Genomic DNA, 21,175 nt, shown 5'->3' with positions numbered 1-21,175 from the left:
TTGATTGTTATCTTTTATTTTTATATGAAAAATAGATTTCAAGCAAAATTCAAAAATAACTCGACACTATAAATAAAGAGGGCTTCAAGTACATTCTTTTTGTTAATAAGATTTACCAGTTTGTAGGTTCAGATATGCAGTTAAAATCACTGGTTTTTATTAAAAAAAAAAAAAGTTATGAAGATACAAACAAAAAGGCTTAGCCGCATGGTTTAAATTCCCATATGCAACTATTCCCATATGTACTATGTACAAGTTATTTATAAAAACATTGGCATTAATGGTATAGGCAAAATAAACTACATTGAAGTTTCAGAATCTTAGTTCACTGGATCTTGATTTTTAAAAAAAAAATGACATTCCAATGATAAAGTCAGTGAGGTAGTGGAGGTGCTTTCCTTGAATATATTTACACAAGACAGTATTCCTCATCTGGCTGAGGCATTCTTTTCCTACAATAAGACAAAAGGAAGGATAAATCAAATTTTTGAAACAGTAAAAACAGTCTTAACTAAGTGATGGCATGATGGCTTATAGGTAAATTACATATTTTGAATACCTCTTTGTAAAAATGTCTTAAGATGAACCAGTGTACAAAATTCTGAGAGAAAAAGTTATTTTTTTTTTTTTATTTTTTATTTTTTGAGACGGAGTCTCGCTCTGTCGCCCAGGCTGGAGTGCAGTGGCCGGATCTCAGCTCACTGCAAGCTCCGTTTACGCCATTCTCCTGCCTCAGCCTCCTGAGTAGCTGGGACTACAGGCGCCCGCCACCTCGCCCGGCTAGTTTTTTGTATTTTTTAGTAGAGACGGGGTTTCACCAGGTTAGCCAGGATGGTCTCGATCTCCTGACCTCGTGATCCACCCATCTTGGCCTCCCAAAGTGCTGGGATTACAGGCTTGAGCCACCGCGCCCGGGAGAAAAAGTTATTCTTAAAACTGCTAAAATTCAAGATCCTCCAATTAAAAGTTCTAGTTTAAAAAAGAAAAAATCTGTAACATCTACCCAGTGAGGAGGGATGGCATCAGTGCCAGTAACTGTCTAGTGGTTCTGATGGACCTTGTAGAACTTGTTGGAAGGAGCTCTCAGCCTTTTGGCTAAGATCAAGTGTAGTATCTATTCTTAACAGAAAAGAAGGGAAATAAAGTGTTAGGCTCAGAAGCCAGCCCCCTAACTTTTAACTAGTTCAGGCTTTTATCCCACACAGGCCTGGATTACAACCCCAGACTTCTAAATAATTCTACCAATCTCACCTCTACCCATTGTGCGTTGGTTGCCTTTAAAGCACCTAAATAAATCTAGCTGCCACCTTGAGCTGGTAATTGAACCTGGCTCTTAAGCCCTTGTGTACTCTTCTCCCACGACTCTGGGCTGTCTTATTCCATTGAATAGGAAAGCTTCCCTATTCAATGCCCAGTGCCTCTCACACTCCTCCTCGAACCCTGCCCTGAGGCCCATGATGATTTTGGCCTTTACCTGACTGGGTCCCACCACAGACGGTGTTAAGATAATCATATTCAGATGGCCCTGCTGCTATTAATTAGCTGTGTGACCTAGGTGAGTCACTTGCCCACCTTGGGCATATTAAAGAGGCAACAGTTCTTAAAAGCTCCTTGTGGCTCCACCATTAAAATATACTGCTCTGTGGTAAAGAGAGATTAGCCCGTTAGTCCTACTGTTGTCCTTTGCTATGTCCTTGACCAAATCATTTATCATTTTGTACAGATTACTTATCTATATAAAGGGATAATTCCTACCTCCAAGGATGTAAAAATTAGATAATGTATATAAAGTTTTTTATGTGCACACAATAGGCACTTGAAAATGGAAGCTGTTACCTATCTCTGACAGTTACGTGTGCTACTACTTACCAGTTCCATGAGCATATTTCATGTTCCTCTTAAATGCTTATTAACCTTATCTAAGCTCACACAGAAAACCTTTGTGAAATTCAGGGTTTTTATAGACCCTAGGTTAAGAGGTCTGAATTCCAACTTCTTAAATGTAAGTTACAAAATGCAGGGAGACAGACTAAACTAGGACTCATACTGGCCTCACAGGTCTAAGCCCTTTATATTGACAGAGTAGGAAATAAAGAAATCCAGAAGTGGAGGACATGAATAGAATTAACTCTATCCCTGCCAGGTCATCTAATCTGCAGTTGTAGTCTGTTTCCTAAGCCATCAGCTTATCCACCTCTACCAAGTCTTTGCTAAAACAAGTGTGGTGTTGTGTGCCCGTAGTCCCAGCTACATGGGAGGCTGAGGTGGGAGGATCGCTTGAGCCTGGGAGGTCAAGGCTGCAGTGGGCTGTGACAGTACCAAGCAAGACCTTGTCTCAAAAAAACAAACAACAACAACAAAAAAAACAACCCCAGGCTATTGTTTTGTTTTTAAAAAGAGCTGCTGTTTACCTGATTTTGTCCAAGTTGAGAGTCCTCTGTGAGGGAAGACTCCAGCTGAGACAGACTGGGTGATGATGCTGAATCTGCAGAGGTGCTAGTGACCAGTTCCCCTAAAGCATCTACTTGTCTTCTCAAACTGTGTAAAGTGCCCTCTGTCTGCCGCTTTCCTTTAATTAATACTTCTGCTTGCTTGGACATACAGTGTCGGAGTTGGGCCTGAAAAGTGTTACAAGACTTAGGGTTTGACACAGAAGAAATGCACCAGAACTACAGCTTAGCTTCCTCACATACACTTGACAGGCAAATCTGGCTAACAGGAATGGTTGTTGAAAATGTTCATCTTTAAAAAGAATTGTAGGAGGTGCCAGGTAGATACTTAGTGAGCATAAACCTTTACTTTTCTGTGTTGTCATTAACTGGGCCTTTCACTTGGCCCGTGTTTTCCATGCTAGCAGTGCTTAGGATTTCTGTATCCCTTGCTTCTCCATTAAATTATTGCCTCATCTCTTTTTTCCTTCTCTGTTATGACTGAGATCAGTTAGTTTATACTTGACACCTGGAGTGTCTCCTGATTATATATTTTTTTTTCCTAAGCCTTAGTTTCTTGTCTGTAAACTCACTAGGTATTTAATCCTCAACTTCATACTACTTTTTGGCTTTTGCCCCTGCTATAATCAAATTCTCTCAAAGTCTATAGCAGCGCTGTCCAACAGAACTTTCTGCAATGATGGGAATGTTCTACCTCTGGCTATCAATATAGAAGCCACTAGACACATGAGGCTATTGAGCACTTGAAATGTGGCAAATTAATAACTTAATTTTTAACTTAATTATAATTTATTAAAATTTAAATAACCACACATGGCTGGAGACTATTGTTGGACATCACAGGGCTCCACTCAATACTATAGCACTGCACTCTCTCATCCCATGCTTTCTATATAGCCATTACCCCCAAATAAATGTAACCTCCTACCTATACTTTTAACTCTCACATCTTTAGGTCAACACTGATCAGTAATCCTAGACTCCTATTTTTGGCTGCCTACAGACAGATATCCTTCCCTGGATATCTCACAAGGCCTTCAAAGTCAACATGTTTGGAGCCAAACAATTCCTTAACTGACATTCAGCCTACTTTTCCAGTGTCCCAAATCTTTCCTGCCACCGCTGGCCTGTGATAACCTTATAGTTCATCACTGTGTTTCTACTTCCTGTCCCAAATACTTAGATTCTATCAGTTCTAGCTGAGGTAAAGCAGCATTACATAGGTTAAAGAACACTGGAGTCGACACAAGTCATTGCTTTGAACGCTGACTGCCGTTTACTGTGTGACACCAACTCCTCAGAGCTTCAGACATGCCATCCCTGACACTGCCAGCAGTGCTGCAACAGCATGGATGTGAAAGCATCAGGTAAATGTAACTTTCCCCTCCCCTCCCCAATGTGCCCAGTATCTCATACTGGTTTTTTGTTTGTTTTAAAGGGCAACCTTGAGTCGGTCTTCCCGGTGACGCAGTTTCTCCCGGAGTGCTTCTCCACGCCAGTGCTCATCCTTTCTCAGAGGGAAAATGGAGATATCAGATACCACTGCTGCTACAAGTGGAAGCGAACCAGCCTTTCCCTCCCCTACCCCAGCACCCCCACATCTGTGTTTTAGCTTGGCTGGGGGAGGCGGTCAATCCTATGAACCCAGAGAATAGCAGGATAAACCCTTACCATTATGTGAACTTGTGAAAAGTTCAGTTTTTCTTCAAAAGGTCCCTCATTTATGGTAAATGGAAAGTTCTCTTTCAAGCTTTCCAATTCTCCTTCTAGGTGTTCATTTCTTTCCAAAATAGCTTCTAGATCTGCTGGTAGTTCTGGAAGAAACTGATTGAGATTCTTCAGGCTGGTTCTGATTTCATCCTTTACCTCAGATTTAAGTGTCCTCATTGCGTCACTGATTTCCATTTGTCTTCTCTCCAAATCTTTTTGGTTTGCCATCTAAACAGTGAGTTGGTGTCAAATATCATTGTATAAAATTTCAGACTTACTTGGAATTGAGCTGAATGATGTGCCACGTATTTAAAGATCTATAAATATCAACTACTATAATTACTAGAACTGTAAAAACTTGTGATTTTTCAGATACTCAAGAATCTATAAGCTACTGAATAAATTATTTTACTGGCATTTTCACTGGAACAACTTTCATTTAGAAAAGGCACGTGCATAAAGTTCCTTGAAGACAATCTCTTTGGAGTCAGACAAAGCTAGTTACCAGTCTCATTTCCAGTATTACCAGTATGACTTAGGGCAAGTTGGCTAACATCTGATCCTCCATGACCTCATTTATACAAGGAGATAAATACCTTCTGCTCAGAAATGTGAAAACTAAGTGAGAATTTACATGAAGTACCTCAGTGGCACCCAACTGGCAACTAGAGTAAGCCACAAATGAGAAAAGGGCCATTTATTGAAATAAGTCATAAGTGATCTAGATTATAAATGCTAATACTGGAATTTTATAAGTGAAGAATCTGCTGGCTTGAGCAATATACATTTTTTTTTTTTTTTAAAGACAGGGTCTTGCTCTGTCACCCAGGCTGCAGTGCAGTGGCACAATCTTGGCTCACTGCAGTCTCAACCTCCCAGGCTCAAGCAATCTTCCCACCTCAGCCTCCTGAGTAGCTGGGACTACAGGTATATGCCACCACACCTAGCTACTTTTTGTATTTTTAGTAGAGACGAGGTCTTGGCATGTTGCCCAGGCTGGTCTTGAACTCCTGAGCTCAAGTGATTCACCCACCTTGGCCTCCTAAAGTGTTGGGATTACAGGAATGCACCACCACACCCAGCCTAGAGGTTTCTTAAAAAGTGTTACCAATTGCATTTGATGCCTGAGACTACTCTATGTGGCTCTACCCCATATACAGCTTAGTGAAAATGAGATTTATACCTACTGCTAATTGCCTTACCAAATTTGCAAAGGCAAAATCACTAAGGGCTTGTGGTCTTTAAATAATTGTTTTTAGTTATTTTTTCTTGAATCAAATGGTAGGTATATGTGGGGCGTCAGGGGATTGGAAGCACAGATGAAACTAGAATGGCCACGTGGGGTCATCCAAAGGACTAAGTATAGCAGGGCCAAATGAGTGGCCACAGCAGCCCCTGCTAGAGTTCAGGGATGGCCCAGATGCTCTAAAGGACACCAGAGACATCAAGGATTAGAGACTCTACCAGTCCAGGCATGAGCTGATTTAATACTCTCTGCCTGGCTACATTATGTGATATCAAAGGTTTCCCCCTGGACCATCTTTTCTTGCTCAAGGGGTAGGGGAGGTTTTGGCTCCTATAGACTTGTTTATGGCATAAAATCTAACATTTCAACGTAGTTCTTTGGGACACGAAATATGATGCTCAAGAATTACCTTTTTTCCTTGAAAAACTAACATTTTAAGAGCTTGTCAAATTTAAGAGAATTCTGAAAGTATATTTTTAACAAATAGTGGAGGTGCATTTCTAAATTTTAAGGCTAAAAAACCAGATTTGACTTAAAGAACATTCTTATAATCAGTTTTTCTATACTACTATAGAAGGGATATTAAAAACAATACAATCTGCCTGAGCCCAGTGAGTCCTCTCCCCCCAGGCTGGCCAGCTGGGCTTCCTGGGCACACACCTGTTTCTTGAGCTCCGTGTACTCATACTGCATCTGGTTGAGCTCCTTCATCAGGCGCCTGGCCCGCTCATGGTTGTCCTGGGCTACCAGTTCAATTGTTGCCATTTCCTTTTGCATGCAGCTGTTCTCCTGTTTTTGCTCCTAGCACAGGAGGAAGAAAATAACTCTGCGATCCAACAAGTGGAGGTGTGGTTTGCTGGCTTACACACTCACTAGCTCTATAACTTCATTCCCCATCTGGGCCTCAGCTTCTCTAGCTGTCAAATAGGGAAAATTCTATCTTCCTTTCATGGGCAGATCAAATACAGCTGGGAGTATATACACGTCAGAGTCTGTTAGCATCACCTTTGATAAGCTACTAACCCTTTCTGAGTCTTCATTAATTGTCTGTAAAATGAGAATAATAATAGCCATCATCACAGAGTTACTGGTAGGGTTAAATCTGAGATATCTATATTCCATCTGTATGATGATCTGGCCTATCACTAGTTAGAAGTGTATCCCCTTTGAGAGACACACATGGTTTAAAAGTTCCTTTCATAGAACAGGGCTCCACTAATCCCTCCAGAGGGTACTGGAAAAATCCACACCCTTGACAGTTCCATTGCTGCTCAGCTGCCTCCATCCACAATAAATTATTCTGACCTATCTGAGTGTCACTTCCCAAATTTATTTCAAGGATGAAAGCATGGTAGATTGAGCTTCCTGGTTTTAGGCTAATGATTAAAGCTAATGTTGGCCAAAAAGGGCAGGATGAGAAAAATTTGTAAGCACTGACTACAGCAGTGTAATAAAACTGGCTGGGCACGATGGCTCACGCCTGTAATCCCAGCACTTTGGGAGGCCAAGGCGTATGGATCATAAGGTCAGGAGTGCGAGACCAGCCTGGCCAACATGGTGAACCCCACTCTATTAAAAATACAAAAATTAGCCAGGCGTGGTGGCATGTGCCTGTAATTCCAGATACTCAGGAGACAGGATAATTGCTTGAACCTGGGAGGTGGAAGTTGCAGTGAACTGAGATCATGCCACTGCACTCCAGACTGGGTGACAGAGCAAGACTCTGTCTTGAAAATAAAAATAAAAATAAACCGTCTATGGGCCAGGCGCAATAGCTCACTCCTGTAATCCCAGCACCTTGGGAGGCTGAGGCAGGTGGATCACCTGAGGTCAGGAGTTCAGGACCAGCCTGGTCAACCTGGTGAAACCCCATCTCTACTAAAAATATAAAAATTAGTTGGGCGTGGTGGCGCACACCTGTAGTTCCAGCTACTCAGGAGGCTGAGGCATGAGAATTGCTTGAACCCAGGAGGCGGAGGCTGCAGTGAGCTGAGATCGTGCCACTGCACTCTAGCCTGGGAGACAGAGCAAGATGCCATCTAAAAAAAAAAAAACCGTCTAGAGAAGGCTTCTTCAACACCCCCTCCACCCGCCAGTGGAGGTGTAAACTGAGGCTCACTGGCAGAACGTGCTCTCTACTTTGTGCTGATAATGGCTGTTCACACGACAGTCTCCCCAGCCAGCCAGAGCTCCTTTGAGGCTGCACCCCTGTCCCAGGTAAAACTTACCATCAGCTTCAAGGACAAATGATGCATAAATACACCAATAACAACAGTTGGGTTCAGGACTGTGTTGATGGGTAATTTATTTTCTCTATGTTGAAGTGGTGTTGCAGTTTAAAATTTTAAATTTATCATTTCCTCACAAACTGCCACGGCAGCAGGTACTCACAAGAAGGTTTTTCTCCAGCTGGCTCCGCTGGATCTTAAGTGCTTCCTTCAGGCTGGCCACCTGCTTCTCAGCTTTCTTTCTTTCTGTCAAGAACTGGTTCCGCAGGAGGCTGAAGTCTGCCCTCATAGAGTCTGCCTCTTTCTGGAGGGCCAACAGCTCACCTGACTTCTCCACCAATTGCTGCTCCCTTTCTGAAAGCTGCCGTTCTGAAATGAGCATTTGCAGTCGGTTTAGCTAAAGAGCCCGAGCCAACTGTGGGCAGAGCTCCCCTTCCCTTGTGGCAGATGCATAATGGTGATATGCGACCCATGCAGGTGCTTTCCTCCATTACAAAGTCTTACAAGCCTACCCTGACCCACACTTCAAAGGCCCAGAAAAAGACCCAGATAAGGGTGCCTTTTGAAGTAATTGGTTCCTGGAGAGACTGATCCCAGAGTGACAGACAGCTACTATCTTCTCTTTCAACTCTTTGAGACCAGTGAGAGGAAACCCAGCACCAATCCTGAAGTGTGTGGAACAGATGAAATGTTTTTCATAAACACTGATTCTCATAAAGGGAGACACACCAGTACAACATCCTTCTACAGGAGGCAGTGCAGTGGAAAGTGCACACGATTTGGAGCTGCCTCCTACGCTGGCATGAGCCCCATTTTATAATGAGGAATACATTTCCTGATGTTCAGTTAGAATCACGTATGCAAACGCTTGGTACATAGTGAGTACTCGACAGAGAATGCTTACAAAATAAAAGTGATATTTAAAAGATATTTTTCTTATCACCCAGATTTTACTTTTCAACAACTCTGGCATGATCAGAACTGGACATATTTTTTTTAAGTTTCATTTTAATAATGAAATGATTGGGTCTGCATATATCAAGAGTTCCCAGGGAAAAAGGAATAATAACCCTTTCAGATCCCCAAGCCCACAACATTTTCCAAGCATTATTAAACCCTGGAGCCTAAGAAAGAGAAAAACCATTTACTGATGTGAGAACAATCATTTACCCTGGATTCCCATGTGAACTTCATTTATATATGGTTCAAGAGAGAACAAACTGACTTAAAAGCAAACACCTGTATTCCGGTACCATTCACTAGGCCAAATCTGGACAGAAGAACTGTTAATATGACTTTTTTTGACACTTGAGATGAAGGAGATCATTATTCCCAAAGCTCAAAGGTAATATCCTTTAAGAGTATCTTTTGGCAGTTATTCACTTGAATGTTCCACTTTCTTGAGATGGCATTCTCAAAGGAGACCATACGAGCAAGGAAGGACCTTCTGGTCAGTCTCAGGATCACATCTCTTCTCTGAACCTGCTTCCTCATCTTTCACAGGGCTGTCATACCTCCTGCTTTAACTTCTCCTGCTTCCTCTCCTGGCTCTGGCTGGGGTCTGGATATCTTTAAATACTTTTGCAAGACAACCAGCAGAGCCAACCCATACCCCATCTCCCAGTGAGAAGTTCCAGAATACATACTAGTTTGGGAGAGCGTCTTCTCCAGGCTCTCACCCCACCTCTCCTCTTCCTGCAGAATCCTAACACGCTCTTCAGCCGCCAGCACCTTTGAGAGCACTTGGTCCAGTTTGCTTTTCTGGTCTGTTAATTCCTTTTCCAGCTGGTGCTGTTGCTCCTTCAGTGTCACTTTGCTGGTTTCTAATTTGTTTTCTTCACTTTCTCTCTCTTTCTGGAGTCTCTGAAATATCTTAATAAAGAGTAATCTTGATTAGTCATAAAACAACAAATAGTGTCCCAGAGAACCTGCATGGACATGAGACAGATTCCAGTTCAAAAGAAAGTAGAAGACAGCCCACAGGGACAACTCCATTACAGAGGTGATCAAGAGGGCTTGGGAAGCTGTCTGGCCAGCATGTGAGGAGGGGATTAAAGCAGCAAATGGCATGTGGCCATTAAGTATCTTTACAGGACTGATGTTCTATGATCATTAAAGGTCTCTAAGTCACATAGTTGGTGTAAACGCCACCCATGGCTACACAGGGCAGTTAAGCGACACACAGTCCCATGGGGGTATTTCTCAGCAGCTTTCTGCCAGGGGAAAAATAGGCTCACATGAGCCACAAAATGCTTCTTTTATATAAAGTCATAAATGTGTAGTACCATTTCTTGTTGGACTAGTTTGAGCTTGTTTTCTTCAATCTCACTCTGAAGCACTTGAAGTTGTTGTTGTTTTGTCTCCTCTTCTTTCTGACAGTCTTCAAACCTATTTGCCCATTCACTGATGTCCTTTTGGAGTCGGGTCTGCTCACTAAGCAATACATCCTGATGCTTGGTGGTGTGAAGCAGGTCCTTTAGGTGAAAGAACAAGTGGAAACTACTAATAAAGCCATCTTTACTAGAGGTGGCCAGGTGCCAATCCAGTATCTACTAAGTCTGACAGAATGAGAGGCATAAAAGTTTATTTCCTTTATTATCTCAATAAACTTATAGGTACAAGAGAATTTAGATGTCTAATCCAACTTTTATTTTATTTATTTATTTATTTTGACAGTCTTGCTCTGTTGCCAAGGCTGGAGTGCAGTGGCATGATCTTGGCTCACTGTGACCTCCGCCTCCCAGGTTCAAGCAATCCTCCCATCTCAGCCTCTTGAGTAGTTGGGACTACAGGCACATGCCACCATGCCCAGCTAACTTTTTGTCTTTTTAGTAGAAATGGGGTTCCACCATGTTGGCCAGGTTGATCTCGAACTCCTGGCCTCAAGTGATCCACCTGCCTTGGCCTCCCAAAGTGCTGGGATTACAGGCATGAGCCACCATACCTAGCCTGTGTCTAATGTAACTGTTTTTTTTTTTTTTCCTGAGACAGAGCTTCGCTCTTGTTGCCCAGGCGGGAGTGCAATGATGCAATGCCGGCTCACGGCAACCTCCAGGTCTCGGGTTCCAGTGACTCTCCTGCCTCAGCCTCCCGAGTAGCTGGCATTACAGGCATGCGCCACCACACCCAGCTAATTTTGTATTTTTAGTAGAGATGGGGTTTCTCCATGTTGGTCAGGCTAGTCTTGAACTCCCGACTTCAGGTGATCTGCCCGCCTCAGCCTCCCAAAGTGCTGGGATTACAGGTGCAAGCCACCGCACCTGGCATAACTCTTAATTTACATAATAGAAACTAAGGTCTAGAACTCGCCTGAAGTGCTCTGAATTACAGCACTAGTCTCACAGGACAACACTGAATTCCCTTTAAGAAAATCATTAGAAGTATAAGGGTCAAAAATCTGCTATATTCAGTATCTGACAAGATAGAGGCCCAGATTTGACGGTTACTCTATGGCTCAAGGAGTAATCAAATCTAAGCCCAGCCTTTAAAGTCCTCATCTGTGCCATGGATTAGAGATGATCCATCTGGTCCCTGAAGCCCCAAGAAGGGCTGCTGAGAGACTGCTGCTGGGCTCTGGTCTAGCCACCACCCTACTTACTAGCTTTGAGTAAAACTTTGTTTGTATCAAGAGTTCTAAGGCTAAAATAAATTAGCAAACCACTGCTCTCCACCAAAACTTTTATTTATGTGACGGTTATGTTATATAGAAATGGCCCTAGAGTATCTGCTGTTGTGAAGAGGAACCAGCCTACTTGATTTCCTTGTTATTTAAACCAATTGTCTGCATACCCTCAGTATACTACTAGAATATTACATTTGTTAACCTTACCTGTTTTGCTAGGTTCAAATGGTCTTGGACATTAGCTAGTTCCTCCTGCAGTGAGTTTACTGCTTCTTGTTTTTCTACAGAAATGACATTCTCATGAAATAAGAAATACATACGTACATACAGATTCCCATTAGCATTCCCAAAAAGTAGAGAAGTTATTTTACGCTTACTTCTGTTACATGTATGACTATGCCACACTATCTCATTAAAGGCCAAAAGAGAGTTATATGCACAATCCACATTTGGGCTTGGAGCTCAGGTTTTTAAAGATTTTCATGTTCAAACTCTCACAACGAAAAAATTACAGATAATGTTAGGTGCATAGTTTAAAAACAGCTACCTTCTGCATTGCTGGTAGAAATAGAAACTTAAGCTTTCAGGAAGGCAATTTGGGAATAAATTTTATATCTATACTGGCTTTGTCAATTACTAGCTGTGTGACTTCTAGAAAATCACTTCTCATTTAAGCAGTCACAAGAAAACTAAGCTTCGGTTTCCTTATTTACAAATGAGTAAAATAACTTTTATCTCATAAAAATGTTATGAGGATTAAACGAGAAAATGAAATATCAAGGACATAAAAAATGTTCAACAAATATATTATTAGATAGAATTACTCAGCAATTTCTAAATAAATTATCATATTTATAAACATTTGATAATTTTAAAATCTTCATTATTTACATCTTTGCTTTTCAAACTAGACACACACCCCTAGGAAAAATCTGTAAGGATATTCACCAAACTGTTGCTAGGAATCTATGAGGAGTGAGGTAAACAGCAATTTTTATTTCTTTTTACTATGTTTTAAAATTGTTCTCTAAGGAAGATGAATTAGGTGTTTTTTGTTTTTTTTTTAAACTGACTTTGAGATAAAATGCACATATTATGTCCTATTTAAAGTGTGTAATTCAAAGTCTTTTAGTATTTTCCGAGTTGTGCAACCATTACCACAATCTAATTTTAGAAAGAAACTCCATGCTCCTTAGCAGGAATTACTTCTGCCATACGAAAAATCAAACAAAGAAACTAACAAAGGGCAAGGAAATCACACTTTCACTGTTCTGCTGCCTTATACCTTCGAGCTGCTGTTGTATTGCTGAAATGTCGTTATGCAGTGACAACTTGTCTCTGTTTAGTTGGTCTAGTTCCTGCTGCAGTTTTCTGACATTCAATTCCAACTTTTCTAAGTTTGATTGCTCCATTTTGCTATTTTCTTCTGCTGCTGCTAAAACCCTACCACAGAGAATAAGTAAGACTGTCAAATATAAAATATTCAAGCACACACAGGAGATGACTGAGGAACAGTGTTATCCTTTCACAACATACAGTTATGGAAAGTATAAAAGATTATAAATCTTCACGAAATTTAAGACAACTCATTTTCAAAATCTTATCAGCTAAGTGGAGACTTTTTTCAAATGACTCATTAAATTGAAGTTTTATAAAAATCATAGATTAAAAACATGGATAACATTCAGAATTCCAAAAATCTGATAAAAATGGAGCTGTGACAATAAAAAAAAGTAGAAAACGATTGTATGTACAGTAGGATCTGTTCATATAGCAGACATGCATGAGCATGTATTGTAGTATATAAAGGGAGTCATACAGTATGAACTTGCTTTTGGTCTGGCTTCTTTCACACAGTGTAGTTACTTTGAGATTCATCCATGTTGTGTCTATCAATACTTCATTCCCTTCTTATTGCTGAGTAGTATTCTACAGTGTGGATATACCACAATTTGTTTCTATTTACCAGGTGATAGACATTTGGGTCATTTCTAGTCTTTGGCTATTACAAATAAGGCTGTCATGAACATTAGTATATACACTGTGTAGAAATATGCTTTCATTTCTCTTGAATAAATATAATACCTAGGAGTGGAATGGCTAGATCTTCCGGTAGTGTATGTTTGATTTTTAAGTAACTGTTAAACTGTCTTCCAAAGTTAAACAGTTACTTAATACCATTTTACATGCCCCTCAATCATATATGAAAGTTCTGGCCGGATGCGGTGGCTCACGCCTGTAATCCCAGCACTTTGGGAGGCCGAGGCGGGCGGATCACGAGGTCAGGAGATCGTCACCATCCTGGCTAACACAGTGAAACCCCGTCTCTACTAAAAATACAAAAAATTAGCCGGGCATGGTAATGGGTGCCTGTAGTCCCACCTACTCTGGAAATGGAGGCAGGAGAATGGCGTGAACCTGGCAGGCAGAGCTTGCAGTGAGCCACTGCACTCCAGCCTGGGTGACAGAGACTCCCGTCTCAAGAAAAAAAAGAAAGTTCCTGGTTAATATTAACATTTGGTATGGCTGTTGTTCTAATAGGTGTGTAGTGATATCTCACTGTGGTTTTAATTTGCATTTCCCTAATGATTAATGATCCTGCGTATCTTTTCATGTGCTTATTTGCCATCCATTTATCTTCTGTAATGAAATGTCTGTTCAAATCTTTTGCCCATTTAAATAATTGGGTTATTTTCTTATTGAGTTTTGAGAGTTCTTTATATATGTATTCTGAACACAAGTCCTTTATCAGATACATGGGTTGCAAATATTTTTTCCCAACCTGTGACGTATCTTTTCATTACCTTAACAGTGTCTTTTGAGGAGCAGATGTTTTAAATTTTGAAGTCTAATTGTATCAATTAATTATTTTATGGATCATGCTTTTGGTGTCATACCAAGAATTTGTGCCCACTCTAAGGTCACAAAAGTTTTCTACTATGTTTTATGTTTTCTTCTAGAAGTTTTATATTTAGGTTTTACATATATGATTATGGTCCTATATATAAACATAAAAATAAATATGTGTATATATACATATTTTTTGAGACAGGGTCTCACTCTGTCATCCTGGCTGGAGTGCAGTGGTATCATCATGGCTCACTGTAGCCTCGACCTCCCAGGCTCAAACAATTCTCCCACCTCAGCTTCCCAACCTGGCTATTTTTCTTTTTTTTTTTTTTTCTTTTTTGCAGACACAAGGTCTTTCTAATTGTGTAGGCTGGTCTCAAACTCCTGGGCTCAAGTGAACCTCCTGCCTCAGCCTCCCAAAATGCTGGGATTACTGGCATAAGCCACCGTGCCTGGCCTCATGTTAAATTAATATTTATATACTATACAGAGTGAGGTATGAATTGAGGTTCTTTTTTTGGTTTTGTATATCCAATTGTTTCAGCAACATTTTTCTAAAAGACCATCTTTTCTCTACTGAAAAAGATGCCTTTGTATCTTCATCAAAATCAGTTGTTCACATATATGTCAGTTTATTTCTAGACTTTCTATTCTATTCCTTTGATCTATGTGTTCATCTTTATACTAATACCACAGTGTTTTGATTACTACAGGTTTATAAAAGTATTGCAATCAGGTAGTGTTAGTCCTAAATTTTTGTTCTACTTTCTAAAAGTTGTTTTGGTGTCATACCTAAAAAACTGTATAAATTCTATTGTAGGTCTTAGAATAATTCAATTCTAGGTTCATATAATTTCAGAACCAGCTTGTCAATTTCCACAAGAAAAGGCTATTAAGATTTTAATTGTAACTGTTTTGAATCTAGAGATCAATTTGAAGAGAACTAAATCTTTAACAATGCTGTCTTCTGGTCCATGAACAAGATATATATCTCCATTTATTTCCAGCATGTATTATTTTACTTAAAAAAAGCACAATAGATTTTTTAAAAATGCTTTTGAGGAAAAAAAAAAAGCTAGAAGGAAATTCACCAAACAATGCAACTGGCAAAATGTATTATGATACCAAGTTTGTGGTGTATTTTATCCTTTTCTCTATTTTCCAAATTTTTTATAGCATGTTTATAATGTCTTGGCCTGAAGAAGTGATCCTGCAAGCTTATTTGTTCTTGCTCTCACCTTTTGGTTTGTGCCAACTTTTTTTCCAAAATGTCACATTTCTCTTGGAGATCTTCCTTTTCTTTGCTCAAACACTCAACACACGATTGTAAAGCTCGGGACTCAGCAGTCATTCGTTCTATTTCTTGTTTATTCCTCTCGAGGAGCTGCTTCTGCCACTCTATTTCCCCTTTCTGCTGCTGGGCTATCTGCTGCAAATTCTCTAACTCCAGTTTCTCCTAAATCAGATAAAAGAGGACTCAAATATCCTACATGAGAAAGACCTCAGTTTCTTAAGGGTACAATGGCTTTGTTCATTACCTCTAGCACTGCCACCTGAGTCTTCTCTAATTCAGATACCTTTTGGTCATGTTGTAGCTTCAAACCTTGTAGCTCATTGTTTTCAAGTTGCAACATGTCCAGAATATTCTTTAGTTCTAAGGGATAGAAACAAAGCATGGTCCATGATATTAAATGAACTTGGAAAACATTTACAAAATGAAACAGAAAACAATGCTATTGACTAATACAAGATAATTTTAAAAATTCTGTTGCGCTGAATTAATGGTGCTAATTTTATTCTTAATAAAAAATTCTCTAAAAGTATTGTTACATACTATTTAATTTGTTTAAAACATTTTAACAAGCCAGGTGCAGAAGCACTCGCCTGTAATCCCAGCCATTTGGCAGGCTGAGGTGTAAGGATTGCTTGAGCCCAGGAGTTTGAGACTAGCCTGGTTGACAGAGCAAGATCCCATCTCTATATAAATAAATAAACAGACAAACATTTTAACAAAAACATTTAATTAACAAAGATCTGGTTCCAAAGCATTTGTTTCTACATAAAAGAATCAACTAAAAGCATTTTATATAAAATTGATCAAAATAAGTTAAAAATACTTTGAAATACAGACTGAGATTTACATAACAATTTTTTGGCCTTTGAAATACAGATATTTAAATATTAACTTTTTTTTCTGAATATAGAGATACTTGCTTATTGTAGAAAAGTTGGAAAATACAAAAAAAAGCGTAGGAGAAAAAAATAAAAACCCACCATCATTTCACCACCCCAAATCACTATTACAATAGCATTTTGATGTTCCAAGAATGCATGCGCGCGCGCGCACACACACACACACACTCACATATTTTAAAATAAACTGGGACTATATACTCCATATTCATTTTTTACCCACTTTTTTCATTCTTCTCATGGGCATGTTTGTATGTCATTAAATGTTAAAAATATGACTTTTAAATTGGTCATCTGTTTCCAATTTTGCAGGGGGTATGGTGAAACAGGGTCTTCCTCTGTTTCCCAGGCTGGAGCATAGTGGCATAATCATAGCTCACTGCAGCCTTGACCTCCTAAAGGGATCCTCCCTGCTTGGCCTTCCGAATAGCTGAGACTACAGGTGCACATCAATGTGTATCACTAATTTTTGAGTATTTTTGTAGAGATGGGGTCTCACTACATTGCCCAGGTAGTTTTGAATTCCTGGGCTCAAGCAATCCTCTTGCCTCAGCCTCCCAAAGAGCTGGGATTATAGGCATGAACTATCACACCCAGCCTGTTTCCAAATTTTGTCATTATAAATATTGCTGTGATGTACACACTTGCCCTTTCTGGAGGAGTAGAAATGGGCTGACTGGTTCAACAGGTGTGAATTTTAAGAGTCTTGAAACACTGGGAGATTGTTTCAGTTTATATCTCAATTGATAGACTGTGCGTGCTCTTCTTTCAGCACACTCTGATCAGCAATAAGCATGATTGTTTTGCTTTTAAATAAAGTTTATCAATTAAAATGGCAGAAAATAACATCATATGCCTTTTATAACCTGCTTTCTTTGCTTATTAGTAGTAAGGTTAAACTTTACAGTTTGGCCATTTCTTATTTTTTTCTGTGACTTGTAATACACAGACATTTCCAACCTCAAACTTTGTATGATTGTTTTCCTTTAAACTTACCAGTTTTATGTTTAGACATCTGTCTTAAAACAATCTGAAGATTTTCTTCCTCTTTTTCAATTTCCTGCTTTATAAGTGTAAGCTGAGTTTTTCTTTCACTAATCTGAACGTTCAGTTCTCCTTTCTGAAAACTCAGTTCTTCCAGAAGAGATTTTACTTCCTGTGTTTGAAAAAAAAAAAAAGTTACCCCCTCCTGTGACTGTAAATGAAAATTACTTCAAAATAAGTTCTGTTATTTATTGTTTTATTTCATAGAAATTCTAATTTGGAAACAAGCTCATTTTTGCCTTTTATGTCAAGAACAGCATTATATTTTGCAGAAACCTATTTCTACATAATAGAAGAAAGTAACATATTCTCTTCATCTAAATATATTTGCAACATTACTATAAGCAAGGCAATGTGCTATAGAGAGAAAAGCCTGACTGAGACATGGCTCCTGCTCTGGAGGGGCTTAGTACCTTGTTGAGTGGTGAGGCAGGGAACATAAACACGATCACAAAAGGCTAAGATGCCCTAGGAAACATGCAGACAGAGTGTTTCTAAACTCAAAAGAAGGAAACTCCTTCTTCCAAGAGAAAGAAAAAAGTCAGAGAAGTTTTCTTTTCTTTTTTTTTTTTGAAATTGAGTCTCACTCTGTCACTAGGCCGGGGTGCAGTGGCACGATCTCAGCTCACTGCAACCACCGCCTCCCGAGTTCAAGTAATTCTCCTTTCTCAATCTCCCGAATAGCTGGGATTACAGGTGCATGCCACCATGCCTGGCTAATTTTTGTATTTTTAGTAGAGATGGGGTTTCACCATGTTGGCCAGGCTGGTCTCAATCTCTTAATCTCGTGATCTGCCCGCCTTGGCCTCCCAAAGTGCTGGGATTACAGGTGTGAGCCACTGCACCCGGCCAGAAGTTTTCTTAGAGGAGGTGGCACGAAGCTGCGCCATGAGAAACAGGTGAGATCAGGCTAGTGATAGGGGAGAAAGGGAATTCCTGGAGAAGAAATGGTATGAGAAAGGTACAGGGGCAGGAGAACTTTGAGCATATCCAGAAAACAACATGGGGGACTACACATGACAGCCACTGCATGGATACATAACAAATTGATTTTACAGAGGAGGCAAGATTTCAGGAATTTATATTTTCATTTGGGAAGAAGCAATGAAAATACATCAAAGTAAACCTATAGCACTGTCCTAGGACTCTTCAGAAAACCTAATAAAAAACACACCTTAATGTGATTGCACTTCTCAGCTACTTCAGTCTCTCCCAGTCTCAGAGCTTCCTGGAGGTCAGCTTTTGCCTGCACCATGCTTCCTTGGAGTAGATGCAGCTCCTCCTTTTTATGCCCTAACTGCCTGTCCAAGACAGCCATCTCCTGCTGCTGACTTGTCACCTGTATTAAAGAAAAGGGAAGAGTAAGTTTGACAAAGGCCATAAAGCCCTCTGTGCTAACCTGGAGATAATTTAGTTGTGAGGTAAAATCAGGAGCTAATAGCCTAGCCCCCAAGAGTCAGAAAACCCAGGCAAGGAGTGCAAGAGTGAAATGCCTAATGAAAACCTTGAGCTCACATACTTAAAACCACTCAAATCACAGTGATCACAGTAAGAACAACAATATGACAATCATGATTACCCCTCAGGTTATGGTTTTCCAAGAACTTTTATTTTTGTACCCTAATTCCATTTTGACATCCTTGGTGATGGAAGTTAGTCAGAGATTTTTAAAATGTATTCATTTTTAAAATTAAAAACTTGTTACAATTTTAAGGACAATACATATTTGTTTACAAAAAAAGAAGACCACGTGGATATGCAAAAGGAAGAAAACAGAAAATACTCAAAATCCCCCCTTATCAGATGACCACTTTTGTACTTTGGTATTGACTAAAAATACAACCACAAGTGTTCATAAAGGCATTTAACAGAAATGATATCATAGAGTATACCATGTTTTGAGACTCACTTTTTTTACTCAAAAATATTGTATTGAGGCCGGGCGCGGTGGCTCAAGCCTGTAATCCCAGCACTTTGGGAGGCCGAGACGGGCGGATCACGAGGTCAGGAGATCGAGACCATCCTGGCTAACACAGTGAAACCCCGTCTCTACTAAAAAAATACAAAAAATAGCTGGGCGAAGTGGCGGGCGCCTGTAGTCCCTGCGACTCGGGAGGCTGAGCCAGGAGAATGGCGCAAACCCGGGAGGCGCAGATTGCAGTGAGCTGAGATCCGGCCACTGCACTCCACTCCAGCCTGGGCGACAGCGCGAGACTCTGTCTCAAAAAAAAAAAAAAAAAAAAAAAAAAAATTGTATTGAGTTGGGATTCAAATTTAGTTCAGACTTTATCATTAACAACTATAATACATAGCCTCATTTATTCTTTTCTACAGTTAAACATGTATTACTTTTATAATCATACAGTGCTGTGTCAGTTGTTTTTTCAAGGCGTCTATTGTCATACCTGGCTTTTCAGCTTTTCCAGCTCAGCTCTCTTGACTTGAAGGAGCGTCTCAGATTCTTTAAGGACTTGCAGGTGGTGATCCTCACTGCGTTCTGCCATCTCAACGTCTTTTTGCAGTTTCTGAAGCCTACAAAGCACCAGCAACACTAGAGCAGATCCTAAGGGACTCGGAACCCCCAGAGCTGTCTTCCAGCACAAACCCCTTGTAGCCCTACAGGGGACTGACTTACTCTTCTGTCAGTTTTTCCTTCTTCTTGCTTAAACATTGGAAGTCTGAGTCTTCTGCTGCTACAATTTTGTTTATTTCTTTCAAGATTTCTTCTTGCTTGATTTTGTGCTGCTCCAAATCCTTTGCATCAGCCTGGAGTAATCTAAAGCACATTGCTTTATTCCCCCCAGGTCCTGTAGACCTACCACGCATTATTTATCATAAACCAATTATTATCCCCTTAGAAGCAAACTTTTCATTCATCTCAATGTGTTCTTCAACGGCTTAGGGAATCCACCTACCTTAGCTGCTGATGAGCTTTGACAAGGTTAACGGCAGTTTCCTGAGCTCTCCTTTCTAATTCCTCAGCATCTGACTCAGTTTGCAATAAACTTCTCTTGGCATCAGTGAACTTTTCGACAGCATTTTTTGTCTAGAAAAGAAACTGTTATTAAAAGCCATTCAGTTACAATACTCACTCACAGCTACTGGCCATGTAAACCAGTACATCTCTTTTGGAAAACAAGATGATACAGAAAGACATAAAAATGTCCATTCACTATAACTCTAATTCTTGGTAAATAATTCAGAAGCAAAGAACTACTACAGAAAAATGCTCATTGTATAATAATATAAGACCTGACAATGATAATAATTGTGATAATGCATTAACAAAGTGGAATACTGTGTAGCCTTTAAAATGATCAGATGACAATGTAGCAACACAGAAGAAAGTTAATACTATGTTGGCTGAGAAAAATAAAATGATAATAAGCACTGTGAGAGCAACTATGTAAAACTACACATGTCAATAAAGACAGAAAGACTATATAAAAGTAGTCACTTGAAAGTAGTGGAACTAAAGACGCTTTTTATTTCAAAATAATCTGTAATACTATTATATCATTTAAAATATTAAAACTATCTACCCAACTAAGTGGTAATGAAGTGATTTTACCAAGATTCTCTCCACACAGAAATTCTTGCTGTACTCTATAGTCATTATCAAGTGAAGTAAAAATGCATTGATCTGGTGATAATGTAATTATGGCTGACAAACACAAACATTAAATACTTTGCAAATGTTTAAAATCTTCCTATATAAGAGTTGGTAAAAACACAATTTTTTTTTTTTTTTTTTTTTTTTTTTTTTTTTTTTTTTTTTGAGATGGAGTCTCACTCAGTCACCCAGGCTGGAGTGCAGTGGCGTGATCTCGGC

The 21,175-nt window shown here is 39.7% G+C and overlaps 1 protein-coding gene and 1 pseudogene across 8 annotated transcripts in view; one reads left to right on the top strand and one right to left on the bottom strand.

The window, feature by feature from the left end:
- Nucleotides 1-21,175, bottom strand: part of CNTRL (centriolin) — a 96,655-nt gene continuing 75,480 nt past the window's right edge. For 5 of the 8 annotated variants that reach the window (XM_007968214.3, XM_007968215.3, XM_037984469.2 and 2 more), the window contains 17 exons: nt 20,259-20,389; nt 19,979-20,119; nt 19,749-19,875; nt 18,518-18,682; nt 17,296-17,455; nt 15,645-15,760; nt 15,345-15,562; nt 12,542-12,699; nt 11,464-11,537; nt 9,920-10,108; nt 9,281-9,506; nt 7,798-8,003; nt 6,067-6,207; nt 4,122-4,388; nt 3,895-3,957; nt 2,412-2,618; nt 1-452 (listed from right to left, as the gene is read on the bottom strand). In XM_007968214.3, the coding sequence (XP_007966405.3) occupies nt 429-452; nt 2,412-2,618; nt 3,895-3,957; nt 4,122-4,388; nt 6,067-6,207; nt 7,798-8,003; nt 9,281-9,506; nt 9,920-10,108; nt 11,464-11,537; nt 12,542-12,699; nt 15,345-15,562; nt 15,645-15,760; nt 17,296-17,455; nt 18,518-18,682; nt 19,749-19,875; nt 19,979-20,119; nt 20,259-20,389 (2,613 nt within the window). In that variant the 3' untranslated portion in view covers nt 1-428. Of the gene's footprint in view, nt 453-2,411; nt 2,619-3,894; nt 3,958-4,121; nt 4,389-6,066; nt 6,208-7,797; nt 8,004-9,280; nt 9,507-9,919; nt 10,109-11,463; nt 11,538-12,541; nt 12,700-15,344; nt 15,563-15,644; nt 15,761-17,295; nt 17,456-18,517; nt 18,683-19,748; nt 19,876-19,978; nt 20,120-20,258; nt 20,390-21,175 lie in introns of those variants that run through there. The other 3 variants (XM_037984461.2, XM_037984467.2, XR_012094871.1) reach the window with 3 other exon arrangements.
- LOC119619192 (U2 spliceosomal RNA) lies at nt 1,079-1,201 on the top strand (annotated as a pseudogene).

Source organism: Chlorocebus sabaeus, chromosome 12 (genome assembly GCF_047675955.1).
Source record: "Chlorocebus sabaeus isolate Y175 chromosome 12, mChlSab1.0.hap1, whole genome shotgun sequence".
Classification (NCBI taxonomy): Eukaryota; Metazoa; Chordata; class Mammalia; order Primates; family Cercopithecidae; genus Chlorocebus; species Chlorocebus sabaeus.
Note: the sequence above shows the minus strand (reverse complement) of the source record. Positions and strands in the feature narration are given on the sequence as shown.